Here is a 14,102-nt window from a genome sequence, read left to right as displayed (position 1 = left end):
GATCAGAAACAAGCTGCTGGGCGCCGGGACTCGCCGCCACCCTGAACCGCCTCTAAAACCTGTTCAGCACCACCAGCCCCTGCCCCAGCAACACCAACACAGGGTGCATCTCAGCAACGGGACTTCAACTGGGTGCTCCTCGACCCTGCTCCCTGGGTCCTGGGGGGTCAGACACCTGCACGTGGGGCAGGGGGCGTCGTGAGGGAACTCCATGGGTAAGGGGCTCTTGGGAGACAGCAAAGGCACCCAGTGTGGTGCGGGATGGGAAGACGGTGCAAGCGGACCTGTGGCTTCAGGTCCCTGCTGCACTCACGGTGAGGCGGGGGCTCTAGCTCCTGCCAGAATGAGGGTCGTGAGGGTTACCATGCCTGGCGTAAATGCTACATAAACGTAGGCTTCAGCATCACCACTGCGCTTCCCCCACACTTCAGCCTGTCTGCAAATGACCGCCGCTGTCACTGTAGTCTTGAGAGCCCACCGACCTCTGCTGCTACGATGGAGAGGGTGCAACGTCTGCTGGAGTCAAGGAAAGGCAGGGTTCTTTATTGAGCACCTACTGTGTGCTGGGGAGCAGGGAGAGGTCATGTGGAGGGGCTTGCCGAAGTGGGAGGGGGGAAGACAGTGGGGGCGGTGGGATTGGGCCAAGCCAGGAGGAAGAGATCCGGGAGAGGGGTGGGGTCGACCTGGGAGGGCAGAGGGCGGAGGTGAGGCTGGAGGCTGTTCCCCCTTCCATCCTTCCCCTTCGGTCAGGATTTGGGTCAGCCCTTAAAATCCCTGGACAGGATAAGGATTAAAATCTGGTGGGGGAAGCAAGAATTAGCATTAGGGTCAGGATTGGGGTCGTCTCCTACATATGCTGACCGCGGTCCACCACACTTCAAGGAACTTCTTGTCAGAGCTTTCAGAACTGGATCTGCTGCTGCCCCCAGCTGCCTGGTCCTCCCTTACAGGAAGAACCTGAGGCCAGTGCAGCTCCCAGCAGGGACACAGCCTGACCTGGAGGCCCGGCCTCAGTGGCTTTCTCCTTCACCCGCAGATGGCAGAGCTGGAAGCAGGTGGTGGGACAAGGCCCCAAGCTGGGTCCCCTAGAGACAAGACCACCCCTGGGGGCCAGGTCGCCACCCCCAGGCAAGCAAGCTCACGGGTTCAGCAGCTGCAGCTCCCACCTCTTGCCCAGCACTGGCTCTGCCACCTTGGTGCCTCATTGCAACCTGGATAGCTCCAGGCCGTTTCCAAATGGACTCTGTGGAGACTGAGACACCTGTGAAGTGGGCAGAAGGGGGCCTGACACACAGTAGGTGCCACCTGAGTGCAGCCAGCCACTACACCTGCCGTTGCTTTCTGTGCTTCTCTGGGACTTGAGACGTGAATTACTTGCCCAAGGTCAGAACAGGCGTTGTCTCCCACATTTCCGGCCCAGGGCTCTTGGAGTCGAACAGTTGCCCGTCAGTGGGTCCGACACGCAGGCAGGGGGCAGCAAAGGCTGAGGGGGTGGATGGTGTGGAAAGACATCTAAGGTATCCCTCAGTGTCTGCATAAAGGGGGCAAGACAGTAGCTATCACCTGGGATTGTAGAGAAGATTAAACAGTTTGTGAAATGCTTGACCCGGGGCCAAACATTAGGAAACATCATTTGAGGGTTAATTGAACCAAATACAGTGCCAGTAGGTATCATGTGTCTGCCGGGTTAAGATGTAAAAGTCCTCCTTCCTGGGGTCAAGATTTAACAGGGTTGGAAACTGCTGCCTTCGAATTCAGAATCCAGAACCCATGAATTCAGAATCCCACTCAGACTCTGCAATCCCCGCAGTGCCTCTTAATTTAGTGTCACCTTTTACAGTCAGGGCCTGGGCAACCCTCCGAGTGTCAGCACTGCGAGTCCGGTGTGCTCTGTGAGGAAGTCTTCACCGGGTCACAGCAAAGAAAACCACACAGCAGTAGTCCGGGATGCGGCCTCCAGAGCCCCTCGTGCAGACAACCGGGGTGCGGCCGCCCTGCCAGAGCCCCTCGTGCAGAGAACCCGGGGAGCAGTCACCAGAGCCCCTCGTGCAGACAACCGGGGTGCGGCTGCCCTGCCAGAGCCCCTCGTGCAGAGAACCCGGGGTGCAGCCTCCAGAGCCCCTCGTGCAGAGAACCCGGACCGCACAGCCCCTCCCACCATCTCAGTCTGTACGTTTGTTCGCTGTCCCTGTCTCCTCCCCCAAGCTCCAGGAAAGTGGGAGCTGGCACACAGTGGGGGCGCAGGCTGTGCTTACTGGGATGCTGAAAGACTTCAGTGCCCGGAGCCTGAGGTCAACCAGGGACATGACAACTGCAGGGAGCTCTGACTGGTCGCAAAAGGCGAGACACACAAACAACAGTGGAGGGCAACGGCGTGTTCTCGAGGGGAGAGTTGGATTCCGCCTGCTTCCATACAAAACGGGGGCGGAGATGGCAGGGGCCACCCTGTGAAACACTCGATTAAATCCCCATTCACAAACCTTCTGATGCATAGTAGCTTCTATCCTTGCCCCCCAAACCAGGAGCCGGTGAAGGCAAGGAGAGTCACCTGGAAGACCTCAACTGGTCTGCAAAGCTGCTGAGCACCCACAGACCCCAAGGACCCGGTTCCGACTCAAGGAAGAACAAGGACGGCGGTGGTGGAGGGGCTCCAGGGAACGCGTAATGCCTCTGGCGAGGCCACCACCGTCCTGTCTCTCTCCTGATGTGGCTGGTGATGGCCCACCAGGGCGGGGACAGTTCACTTCCCAAGTGCTCACCAGGGGCCGTGTTTTCGACTCTCCCTGCACAGGCCGTGGGTCGTGGCTCTGGGTGAGTGGAAACATTTGCCTGCAGTGACCACCACCTCCTCCCTCCCCGACCTCAAGCCACAGGACCAGGGGCCGGGGCTCGGCTGCGCTCTGGGCTCCACGCTGCCTTCGGGGGGGCACGGGTGCCCTCTGCTGGACACGCGGAGGCGGCACTCCACGCCAGGGTCTCAGCATCCCCGGGAACAGCCCAGGAACGGAGCAAACGCACGCCACGGACCCCCCAGCTGAGTCCTGGTATCCGTGAAACAAACAGGACACCCAGTTACATTTCAATCCCAGAGGAGCGACAAACCGGTTTTCAGCGTGTGCCCCAAATACCGCATGGGACGTGCTCACACACTCGTTTATCTGTAATTCGACGCTCACTGGGCAGCCTGCGTTTTATCTGGCCATCCTACTCGGCAACTACAAACCGAGGAAACAAGGACCACCGTGGAGAGAGCAGCAGCTGGGTCAGGTCCGTAGGGGCCCAGACAGTGCCGCTCTGGGACCATCTGCTCTGAGCAACTCTCCCTCCCCAACCTCCACCCCACAGAAATTGTCTCAGGAGCGCCGATCTGCAGGCAGGCCCCTGGCTAAGGTCTGCCTCCTGGCATGGCCATGGACTCTGTCCAGAACAGATTTCCATACTTGGTTAGCAGGCAGGAGGTCACCAAAGACCTTCGCTTCACTGTAAAAGGAAAGCATTAAACAAACTAACACAAATAACTTATTGATGGCCGCCGAAAAGCTGAGGACAACACGTTTGTTTTAGACAGGTACGAGCTCTCCAGAGGTTAGACAAGACCAAGCCCGGTGGAGACCTCATTCGTCCTAGGAGCCTGGTGTGGGACAAACCCAGAAGAGCCCCAAGGCAGAGCGGGCCCTCCAGGTCCTCCTGCCTGGGTCTGGGCTGCAGGAAGGGCTCGATCCCACCACCCCACAGCTAACCCAGAGGCGAAGCTACGCTACACAAGCGGCGACCAGGCCAGCCCAGCTCCTCGAGACGGCACATCAACCCAGCTGCTGACGGGGCGGGGGCAAGGCCTTCCGGGGGCAAAACGGTATCCCCTCTGCCTCTTACTGCCTTACCCACATCTAGTGCACCCTCAGAAACGCAAGGCCCCATGGACAAGGAAGAATATTGTTAGTCAACACACGGCAACCCATGGTCTCTCCCAGCTCCAGCCCATCTTAGCTATTCCAATCCAATCTACTTCAGCTAAAAAAAAAACCACTGTGGCTCCCCACTGCCTCCCCACAGGTTCAGATTCCGTGGCCTAAGAGGGAAGTTGTGCCTGCACTGCCCTCCTGACCTTTGTGCTCACCCCACACAAATGGGAGGCTCGTGCCTCTGGGTGTCTGCGCCCGGCCTGCCCACGTCCTCCTCCCTCTTACTGTTCCTCCGTGGGGCCTGTCCTGCTACCAAAGGGGAACAAGGGATCCAGGCCTGGCCAACCAGGACACCCTTTTTTTTTTTTTTTTTTTTTTTTTTTTGAGACGGAGTCTCGCTCTGCCGCCCAGGCTGGAGTGCAATGGCCGGATCTCAGCTCACTGCAAGCTCCGCCTCCTGGGTTTACGCCATTCTCCTGCCTCAGCCTCCCGAGTAGCTGGGACTACAGGCGCCGCCACCACACCCAGCTATTTTTTTTTTTTTGTATTTTTAGTAGAGACGGGGTTTCACCGTGTTAGCCAGGATGGTCTCGATCTCCTGACCTCGTGATCCGCCCGTCTCGGCCTCCCAAAGTGCTGGGATTACAGGCTTGAGCCACCGCGCCTGGCCCAGGACACCCTTTCTGCTCGGCAGTTCCTGATTCAGTTATGGGCGTGACACCCAGGAACAAATTTTACCAGTTTTACTGGAACTGCTGAGCAGGACACAGGCTTCCCGCAGGAATCACACATGCAAGGTTGTGCGCCTGCAGCTTCTGGTGCCATCTCAGTCACCACAAAGGGCACTGCCCCTGAGAATAAGGTCAGTTTGGGCAGCAGAGAAATAGAAGCACCGAAATATCGTAATGTGGATGATGACTCCTGGTTCCTGCTTCTGAAGGCCCTGGCATCCCTGGACTGGGTCTTAAGGGTATAACTTCTGGGTCAGGCGCAGTGGCTGACACCTGTAATCCCAGCGCTTTGGGAGGCCAAGGCGGGGGGATCACAAGGTCAAGAGTTTGAGACCACCCTGGCCAACATGGTGAAAGCCCATCTCTACTAAGAATACAAAAATTAGCTAGGCGTGGTGGCGGGCGCCTGTAGTCCCAGCCACTCCAGAGGCTGAGGCAGGAGAATCGCTCAAACTCGGGAGACAGGGGTTGCAGTGAACCGAGATCACGCCACTGCATTCCAACCCGGGCAACAGAGCAAGACTCCATCTCAGAAAAAAAAGGGCTGGGCTCAGTGGCTCATACCTGTAATCCCAGCACTTTGGGGGGGGTTGAGGTGGGTGGATCACCTGAGGTCAAGAGTTCGAGATCAGCCTGGCCAACATGGTGAAACCCCGTCTCTACTAAAAATACAAAAATTGGTGGCGGGCGCCTGTAGTCCCAGCTACTCGGGAGGCTGAGGCAGGAGGATCACTCGAACCCAGGAGGTGGAGGCTGCAGTGAGCCGAGATCGCACCACTGCGCTCCAGCCTGGGCAACAAAGACTCCGTCTCCAAAAAATTATAAAAAAAAAAAATTATTCAAACAGAAGTACAGAGAAAGAAAAAAATAGAACAAAGAGATTGCTGTGAGGCAACACCCAGGGTTGTAACATGAGTGACTGGAGAGGCCTGTGGGACAAAACCCAGGGCAGTAACACACGACTGGAGAGACCTGCTAGACAACATTTGTGGCCACATGACTAGAGAGACCTGTGGGACACCCACGGCCGGGACACCAGTGACTGGAGGGACCTGTGGGTCACCCACGGCCGGGACACCAGTGACTGGAGGGACCTGTGGGACAACACCCAGGACGTGGTACGTGTACCAGAAACCCAAAAGACAGAGTGGGACAGAAATACTCTTCCAGAAATGGAACTCTGAGAAAGAAAAAGAAAACAAATATTTGCAGAAATAACAATCAAGACTTCAAAATCTGTTACAATGCACCCACCCTCAGGTCGAAGTAGCTCAGTTTAGAGAACCAGACCCAGGTACAACACAAACGGCCAAAGTCCAAAAACAAAAGAAAACTATTTATATAGTCAGAGGTAAGAGATTTCATATTAAGGAAAACAGAAGAATGAGAAAATCCCTCATCGGAAACAACAGAAAGCAGGCGTGAAGAGGACAACTTTAACAGGCCCAAAGAAAAACGCAGTCCACTCAGGATTCTATATCCTGTAAAAATGCACTTCGGAAAAGGAGGAGGAATTAGGGCCTTTTGATCCATGGAAGAGCTAAGCGCAAGCGAATGTCACCGCAGAGAATCTACAAGACAACACAAGTTAAATACGGCACTTCAGACTCAAAGACAATCATCCTCTTGGCAACATGGAGTCGGAACGAAGAACTTAAGAGCACCAGAAAGGTACAGAACTACACACATCTTCAAAGGCGATGGAAAACAAGATCCCACTACACACCGATTCGAACGGCCAAACGCAAACACTGACACCACCAAACACGGGGGAGGACACGGGCCTCGGGAGCTCCCTCGTTGCTGGTGGGAGTGACACGGCAGGGCCGCGGGAGGACAGTTGGGCAGTTTCTCACTAAACGTGCTCTTATCATACGGTCCGGCAATCGGGCTTCTTTATTCACCCAAAGGGGCCGAAAAGTTGTGTCAAAACGAAAACCTGCACAAGGGCAGCTTGATGCATAACTGCCAGAGCACGCACGCTACTAAGACATCCTTCAATAGGGATGCAGATAAACGAGATGCAGCCCACGCCCAGCGTGGAGTTCCACTCAGCGCTAAAAAGAAACCGAAACACATGGCGAAGCCTTCCATGAATACAAAAGCAGCCAGTCTCAAAGGCTGTTACGTAGCGTACGTGTACATAAAACGTGTCCTCGTCAGACCGCTCAGGACACCGAAGCACGTCCTCATCAAACTGCTCAAAACCGGGGGCAGTGAAAACTCTTCAAAGCAGTTGGAGGAAAAACCGAGAGGACTGACGATTTCCTGCTGGAGGCTAGGCAAGCCGGAGACGGAACGCCTTGCACGTCTGAAGAACACGTCAGCAGGCTGCGGCGCTCCCATGAAAACTGCTCCACAGCCCATCCCCAAACGCCCAGGCTGCCCAGGGGCTGGCCCTGGTTCTCACAGCTCCTGGCACTGGCTCACTAGCAAGACCCCTGACTCTCCCACTCCCATCGTGCAGGTGTTCCTGGTCCATCTTCCTCAGCTACAGTCCCTCAGGCCAAGCCAGGCACCTCCCAGCGGGGGCCGGCCCTCCTCACATCCCATCGCCATGCGTGCCCACATTTCCCTCATCGATGTGGACACTATGCAACCCGGCCAGCCTGCACGGTCCCTGCAGGGCACTATTAACAATGCAGACCTTGGCCGGGCGCGGAGGCTCACGCCTGTAATCCCAGCACTTTGGGAGGCCGAGGCGGGCGGATCACGAGGTCGAGAGATTGAGACCATCCTGGCCAACATGGGGAAACCTTGTCTCCACAAAAAAATACAAAAAGTAGCCAGGCGTGGTGGCAGGTTCCTGTAGTCCCAGCCACTCGGGCGGCTGAGGCAGGAGCATCACTTGAACTCGGGAGGCAGAGGCTGCAGTGAACCAAGATGGCACCACTGCACTCCAGCCTAGCGAGTGTAAGACTCCGTCTGAAAAAAAAAGAAAAAAAGAAAAAACACAACGTAGACCTCAAGCGGCTTCCACACCAAGAACAAATCTCAGCCTCACGACCTACTGTCCCCACCCCGCCCAGCCGCTGCCCTCTGTGCCCTCAGCTTCTCCTGTAGACCCAGGCCTCTGTCCTCTGCATCGGCTGTCACGCCTGCCAGGACTCTGCAAACTTCCAGCAAAGCAGGCCCATTCTCCTTCAGGTTCCAGCTTAACTGTCACTTCTAGGAGGCAGCGCCGACCACCTCTACCCAGACGTGGGCCCTCCTCACATCCCGTCGTCATGGCCACAGTTCCCTCACTGACATGGATATGTGGCCCACCACGTCATGCCCCCACTGCACCCCCTCGCCTCTGTGGCTCACGACTTATCCCGATCCTCCAACAGACATGCAGGCCCCCAAGTGAGAGGACAGGGACACCTGCCGCCCCTAGCCCCCACCCAACCCACCACAAGGCACCCCGGGCTTCAAATCAAGTTTAATAAATAAAACAGCAAGGGGGGGTTCAAGGCAGTTATCACTTCACAGTGTGGTCCTTGGTGGGGTGAGGGATGGTCGAGTCCAACTCGGAAAGGGGCTCGAGCACAGGAGGCTGGACGACGCCCGGGGCAGGGCGCGCCGCGGCCCACGGAGGACCCCACGCCAACGTGTAAACAGAAACAGAAACGGACAAGGGGCCGGGGAAGAGGGACCAGGACTCCAAGCCATCTTGCTGGGAAGCTTCCCACAGAAGGAAGACCTGCAGGGCTGGGGAAACAGGCTGGAGTCTGGGCCCTGCATGGCCGGCAGGGCCAGCTCCTCTCGAGGCTCCCTGCCTTGGTACCAGGGGAGGACAGCAAAGGGGGTGTAAGTCACCTGTCTCCTCAAACCCACGCCTGGGGTTGCTGAGGGGCCCCCACCCCAACCGCTCAGGATGGGGAAGCAGGGATGGAGGGGAAGAGGCAGGTGGGGGTGTAAAGTGCGGCTTTTCCTGAAGTGGAGACGATGGGGTGGGAGGGGAGGCCGGGCTGGGGGCCGGACAGCGAGGTATATGGCTCTGTGCCCCACGGGGTTGGCACTGAGTAGCAGCTGCCCACGACCCCCAGGGCTGGGGCAGCCCGTGGCCCTGCCAGGTGTGGAGAGACAGAGCCAAGCAGGGAGCAGAGGGCGCCCAGCGGAGGCTGCTGGTGCGGGGCGGGGTGTCCTGCCCGTCTCCCCGCCGGGGCAGTGACACCTTCCCTCGCCTCTGCTGGCTGGAAGGGACCAGGTGGCCGGCTCTGCCCTGCGTCCCAAAGGCCGGGTCTTTTCTGTCCACGGCTGCCTGACGGATCCCACGTGCAGGCAGCAGCCTGGACCCGGGTGGCAGTGCCGGGCGCTGACGGCGTTGGGTGTGGCTCTGGGTCCAGTCTGCATGGCCGGGGCAAGGGCGCACGGCCCAGCCACCTCACACCAGTCCTGACGTGTTCAGAAGCAGAGGAGGTGCCACCCCAAGGCCCGGGGTGGGGGAAGGGGTCAGGAAGACTGACAGAGGCGGGCCCAGCGGCAGTGCCAAGTCCAGTCTGGGCCGCATACGCCGCCCGCGGCCAGGAGTCAGCAGGTCATCACGTTACAGCTGCAGGGAAGAGACCGACAGAGGCGCGGAGTGTCAGTGTGGCCCCACGTGCCTGCACAGCCCAGTGCTGAGCGCTGGACTCGAGACTCCCAGCCTTGCCTCCCCGATAACCTACGGCAGCAGGGCCCGGGTGCTCTGGGGGGCTGGTGGCTGGAGCAGGGGTGGGAGAGCCTGGCACCTGCCCCCATTTGTGCAGCATGTGGACCACACGAATGTATTCTCCAGTCAGAAAACACATACAAGCAAAGAATAACCCTAAAGCAGCCCCGAGAGCCGCCCGTGGAGCTGCACTGTCCTTGGGGCAAACGCCTCCCACTCTCCTCAGCGCAGCCTGAGGGCTGGGGGGACCTCACTGGAGTGTCGGGGAAGCTCCGGGCACGGGGTGGCACTCACTGTGACAGGGGCTCCGAGTGTAGCCCGGGGGCCGGGCACGTGGCGTGGGCGGCCAGGAAGGGGTTCACGTCCCCAATGCCAATGAGTCCAAACTCGGTGACCGACAAAGCCACCTGCGCAGGGGCCACTGTCCCCTCCGGGTCCCCGCTCAGGTCCACACGGCTGGAGATGAGAGGCAGCTCCTCGGGCAGGGCGAAGTCCACAGCCAGCCTTGGGCTGGCGTCTGCCTCCGGAGCGATGACAGCCGGCGGGTACGAGGCTGGGTCGGCCAGGGCTGGAGGCTGACGGGACGGGGGTCCAGCGGGGGGCTCGTCCAGCTGCTGGAAGGAACAGGGCCCTGGCTCCGAGGACGGGAGGCCATCAGAGGCCACTCCAGGCTCACCGAGACCACCGGCCGTGCCATCCACACTCAGTGGGTCTGTGAAAGAGAATGCAACAGAGGGTGGGGCCGCCCACAGGCACCAGGCTGCAGCCACGCCACTCCCGTGCCAGCTCCTGCCAACCCTGCTGGGTCCAGCAAAACCTGTGGATCGCTCCCCAAAAAAGCCTCCGCACAAATACAGAAGAAACCAGTTACTCAGAAATCTGTGAGCCCCCAGGTTAAAGACCCCAGTTTTAGAAGGTTTCAACTGAGTGGGTCACAGCCAACATCCTTAACACCAGAGCACAAGAGACAAGGGCGTGAGCAAGGCCTGGGGCACTGCGAGGGTCGACACAGGGTCTGGGGAAGTCGTTCCCACACGCAGTGCACAGGGCCTCACCACAGTTCCAGGAAGCAGCAGAGGTGGACACCCTTGAGCAAACCAACCACGGAGACAACCAGATTCTGGAAACGGGGCGACCCTCCCAGCCTCAACCACCTACACACAGAGCCAGCAGCAAAGGACCCTCCCGTGACGGCATCACACGCACCGGGAAATCCCGCCCGAGGCCCTCGTGTGCTCGTCACGGCCTCAGGTGCAAGATGCTGGCGACGGCTCCGGACACCCTGCCCTTCCTGAGTGTCCTGATGGCTGGGGCTAAGTCCCCACCCTGGGGCAGGCAGGCCCTCCCAGGAGACGAAGGCCTGATATGTACCCCAACCTCAGCATGCGGGGCGCCCCAGGGGTGGGGCCACAGGCACCCCTCCAGCAAGCCCACAGGGTACGCGCAATCCCTGCCCTCCCTTCTGCCAGCGAGGAGTGCCGAGTGGCACCCACATCACCTGGCTGGCCCTCCACCACCCAGACGCCCACTCCTGGGGACGGCTGGCCCAGCACAGGGCACCAGCGAGGAGAGGCTCCACCTGGCCTCACTCACAGGCTCCAGACCCACGGCCGCCCCCAGGGCAGGAGACACTCCCCACGCCTCACCTGTGCGCATCCCAGTCAGGGTGTCCTGCTCCGGGCGCGGACGGCCGGGGCCATCGGGGTCGCTGCCATCCAGGTCCTGGTCTGTGTCCCTGTGGAGAGAGGGCACCATGAGGGGCAGCGGAGAGGATGGACGCCCCCACCCAGGAGGTGCTGCCCAGGCGCCCGCGTGCCCACCCCCGGCGGGGTGTCCACCCATCGTTACTGCCGGGAAGCACTGCACGCACGTGGTTCCGGATGGGACGTACTTCCTCCGGCCCAGCCGTGTCTGCTGGGCGAAGTAGTCATAGCGCTCCGACTTCTTCCACAGGTAGTAGTACTCAACACACTCACCCACGGACCGTGTGCGCACCTGTGGGGAGGGGTCAGGCGCCATCTGTCCCCCGCTGCCCAGCCCCTGCCCCTGCCCCACCATCCCAGGACGACTCCTGGGACTCTGGGACAGCACAGAAGGAGCACAGCACCCACCACTCTCAGATAACGCAAGACCCCCGACCCATGACCCTACTCAGGCCCACAGGCTACGCCCACCACGGGGAGCGGGGGCTTGGAGCACCGTGGCACTGCCTCCTGTTCAAGCCCCCTCAGAACCCCCCAGCTCCTGGCCTGAGACCCCTCTTTCCCTTCTGTAGCATCAGCCACACCAACGGACCCTCCAGGCCCTGTCTACTGCTCGCCCACCCTGTCCCAGACCATGAGCCCCAGGCCGGTCACGTCCACCTCATCCGCCTGCTTCTCACAGGCCAGGGTGGCAGTGGCAGTGGCAGTGACAGCCCCCGGGGCCACAGACTCCTGGACAGAGCCCCGGCCCCAGGAGGAAGAGGCACAAGCCCGCAGCGCCTGCTTTCCCGCTGACCACATCCCTCCAGGCCCAGCAAATGCTTCCCAAGTGCACACAAGACACCACAGAGGGACACATGGGTTCTGTGAACCCCAGACTCAAAATTCACAACGTAACACATAAAGGCCAAAAACACACGCACATAAGGCTTCAGGGAGACGAGAAGGAACACACAGCGAGTGCACTCTGCATGGCAGGTGGTACAGAGCTGGCGCACACCTGGCCACACCTCCAGCATCTCCACCCAGGAGGCTCATCCCCCGGTGAGCCTGAGGCTGTGGCCACCGCTGGTGATGGCAGAAAAGCCCCCCTCACCTGGACACGCTCTGGGCCAACCAACCCACGGCCACCCAGAACGAGGATGCCCCGTGCTCACCGCTGCAAGAACAACGTGCGGTCCTGCCTGGGGGTGAGACCGAGACAACCTCTCTGGGGGGCAAACCTCAAATGCACGTCAGGAGGGAGCTGTTCTGCGAAGGGCCAGCCTGAAATACGCACTGGCTCCCTGTCCCGTTCCAGAGAACAGGCTGACCAACATGTGCTGGCTACACACAGCCCCTCATGGCTGGGCCAGGACCTGCCCGCAGCTCCAGAAACACGGCCCGGAGATACAGAAACACAGCCCAGAGCTCCAGAAACACAGCCCGGAGCTCCAGAAACACGGCCTGGAAATATAGAAACTGACAGGGGCTCCGAGTGCAGCCCGGGAGCACCACACTCCGGCCACACCTCCCCCAGCTGTCTCCAATCAAAACACCACGTGGTGCTGGAGTCTGACAAAGACAGTCCACGGCTCCTGTGCACGGCACCACGCAGTCACTCGAGCAACGTCCTGGGCCGTGCCACCAGCCCTGGGCAGGCACCTCCTCACTCCAGCCCTTCAGTGGAAGACATCGGGCCCCAAATGGAGCATGGCCGCAGGACACAAGGCAGAAGCAAGGCTCGGCAACGAGAAGGCCACAGCCCACTGGTCCTGAAGGGGCTCAGTGCCCAAGCGGGGCGTGGACAGAGGCGGAGAAGCCACTGCTCAGAGCCATGGGAAGGTTTTCCGCCTCAGATGTCTGACTGCCAAGAGGCTGGCTTGCAAGTTATCGCTCAAGAAGCCACAGGGCAGAGGGCACTGCTGCAGACACGCAGAGACCCAGAGGATGTGGGGAAGGTCTAAGGGGGGGCAGAAGGCCCCGGCACTCGGCAGCACCTGCCTGCTGTGAGGGTTTGTCCCGGGTGGCAGAAGGACCTGGGTCCCTGGAGGAGGGAACAGGAGACCCCTGGTCCCCAGGTGTCAGGGGTTCTGCTGTGGGGTCAGTGCTGGACACTGAGACAGCAGGCTCTGCTCAGAGAACATAGACATGAAGATGAGGTGCCCAAGGCCCCAGGGTGGAATGTGAGGCAGGAACTACTGAGTTCAGCTTTTGGCACATTCTTTCCCAAAACCAGAGCCTTGTTCTTGCGTGGACAGGAAAGGGGCCCAAAGAAGGCAGTAGAGGAAACTACAGAAGACAGCAATGGGCGTGCGGTGAGGAGGCGGACACGGGACACGAGGCCTCCAGTCGGCCGTGTGCTGTGTGCCTCTGACCCTGAGCCCCTCCCCAGATCAAGAAGCCCCTGGTGAAGCCTGGCAGGAGGAGGGCAGCGGAGTCCGCACCTTGTTGGCCTGGATCAGGTGAAAGTTCTTTCCGTGCACACGGAAGCCGTGCTCAAAGTTCCTGCACTCCTCTTCACTCCAAGCACAGAGCCCATCTGCAAAAACGGCCGGGGAGACGGGTCAGCAGTGCCCAGGGTGGGGCCGCCGCAGAAGAAGGGCCCAGGCCCTGCTCACCTCGGACCACCTTCACGTTGAACCGCAGCCTTCGCAGGGCCTCCTCCACATTGAAGTTGCATTTCACCAACTCGTACAGCGCCTGGGGAGAGATGTGGTGGTTCCTCCCATGAGCGCAGCCCAGGAGCCGACAGCAAGCACCGTCTGTACCATCCAGGCAGTGGCATCAGGGGCGTCCACACCACCCTCCTGAGCACTGTCAGGGCCACCGACACCTCTATCCAGGGAGTGGCATCAGGGGCGTCCACACCACCCTCCTGAGCACTGTCAGTCCACCGACACCTCTATCCAGGGAGTGACATCAGGGGTGTCTACACCCCCATCCCCCGCAGAGATACCCGGAGGCGTCTACACCTCCTCCCCGATACGTGGTTTTAATTGGTCCCCTCCCAACCTGAGTAGCTGTTCCAGTGCCCAGGCCTCCGCACACCTGACCCCTGCCCTCCCTTCTGCCCTGCCTGGCCCCTGGAGGCACTGGGGTGTGAGCTCTGGCCCACGCCGCTGCAGCCCTCAGCCCCTCGGTCCCCGGC

The 14,102-nt window shown here is 59.9% G+C and overlaps 1 protein-coding gene and 1 long non-coding RNA gene across 6 annotated transcripts in view; one reads left to right on the top strand and one right to left on the bottom strand.

Annotated features, from left to right (window-relative positions):
• The first annotated feature begins 1,172 nt into the window (after positions 1–1,172).
• LOC140711938 (uncharacterized) lies at positions 1,173–2,325 on the top strand. The gene is made up of 2 exons (XR_012093293.1): positions 1,173–1,294; positions 1,841–2,325. It is a non-coding gene; the product is annotated as an uncharacterized lncRNA (long non-coding RNA).
• Positions 2,326–8,041: 5,716 nt separating this feature from the next.
• MIER2 (MIER family member 2) overlaps positions 8,042–14,102 on the bottom strand; it is a 35,613-nt gene continuing 29,552 nt past the window's right edge. For 4 of the 5 annotated variants that reach the window (XM_037994574.2, XM_037994580.2, XM_037994579.2 and 1 more), the window contains exons 9-14: positions 13,573–13,654; positions 13,399–13,493; positions 11,140–11,264; positions 10,916–11,004; positions 9,564–9,981; positions 8,042–9,170 (exon numbers count right to left, since the gene is read on the bottom strand). In XM_037994574.2, coding sequence (XP_037850502.1) covers positions 9,149–9,170; positions 9,564–9,981; positions 10,916–11,004; positions 11,140–11,264; positions 13,399–13,493; positions 13,573–13,654 — 831 coding nt within the window. In that variant the 3' untranslated portion in view covers positions 8,042–9,148. The remainder of the gene's footprint in view (positions 9,171–9,563; positions 9,982–10,915; positions 11,005–11,139; positions 11,265–13,398; positions 13,494–13,572; positions 13,655–14,102) is intronic. The other variant, XM_037994575.2, reaches the window with a different exon arrangement.

Source organism: Chlorocebus sabaeus, chromosome 6 (assembly GCF_047675955.1).
Source record: "Chlorocebus sabaeus isolate Y175 chromosome 6, mChlSab1.0.hap1, whole genome shotgun sequence".
NCBI classification, from domain to species: domain Eukaryota; kingdom Metazoa; phylum Chordata; class Mammalia; order Primates; family Cercopithecidae; genus Chlorocebus; species Chlorocebus sabaeus.
Note: the sequence above shows the minus strand (reverse complement) of the source record. Positions and strands in the feature narration are given on the sequence as shown.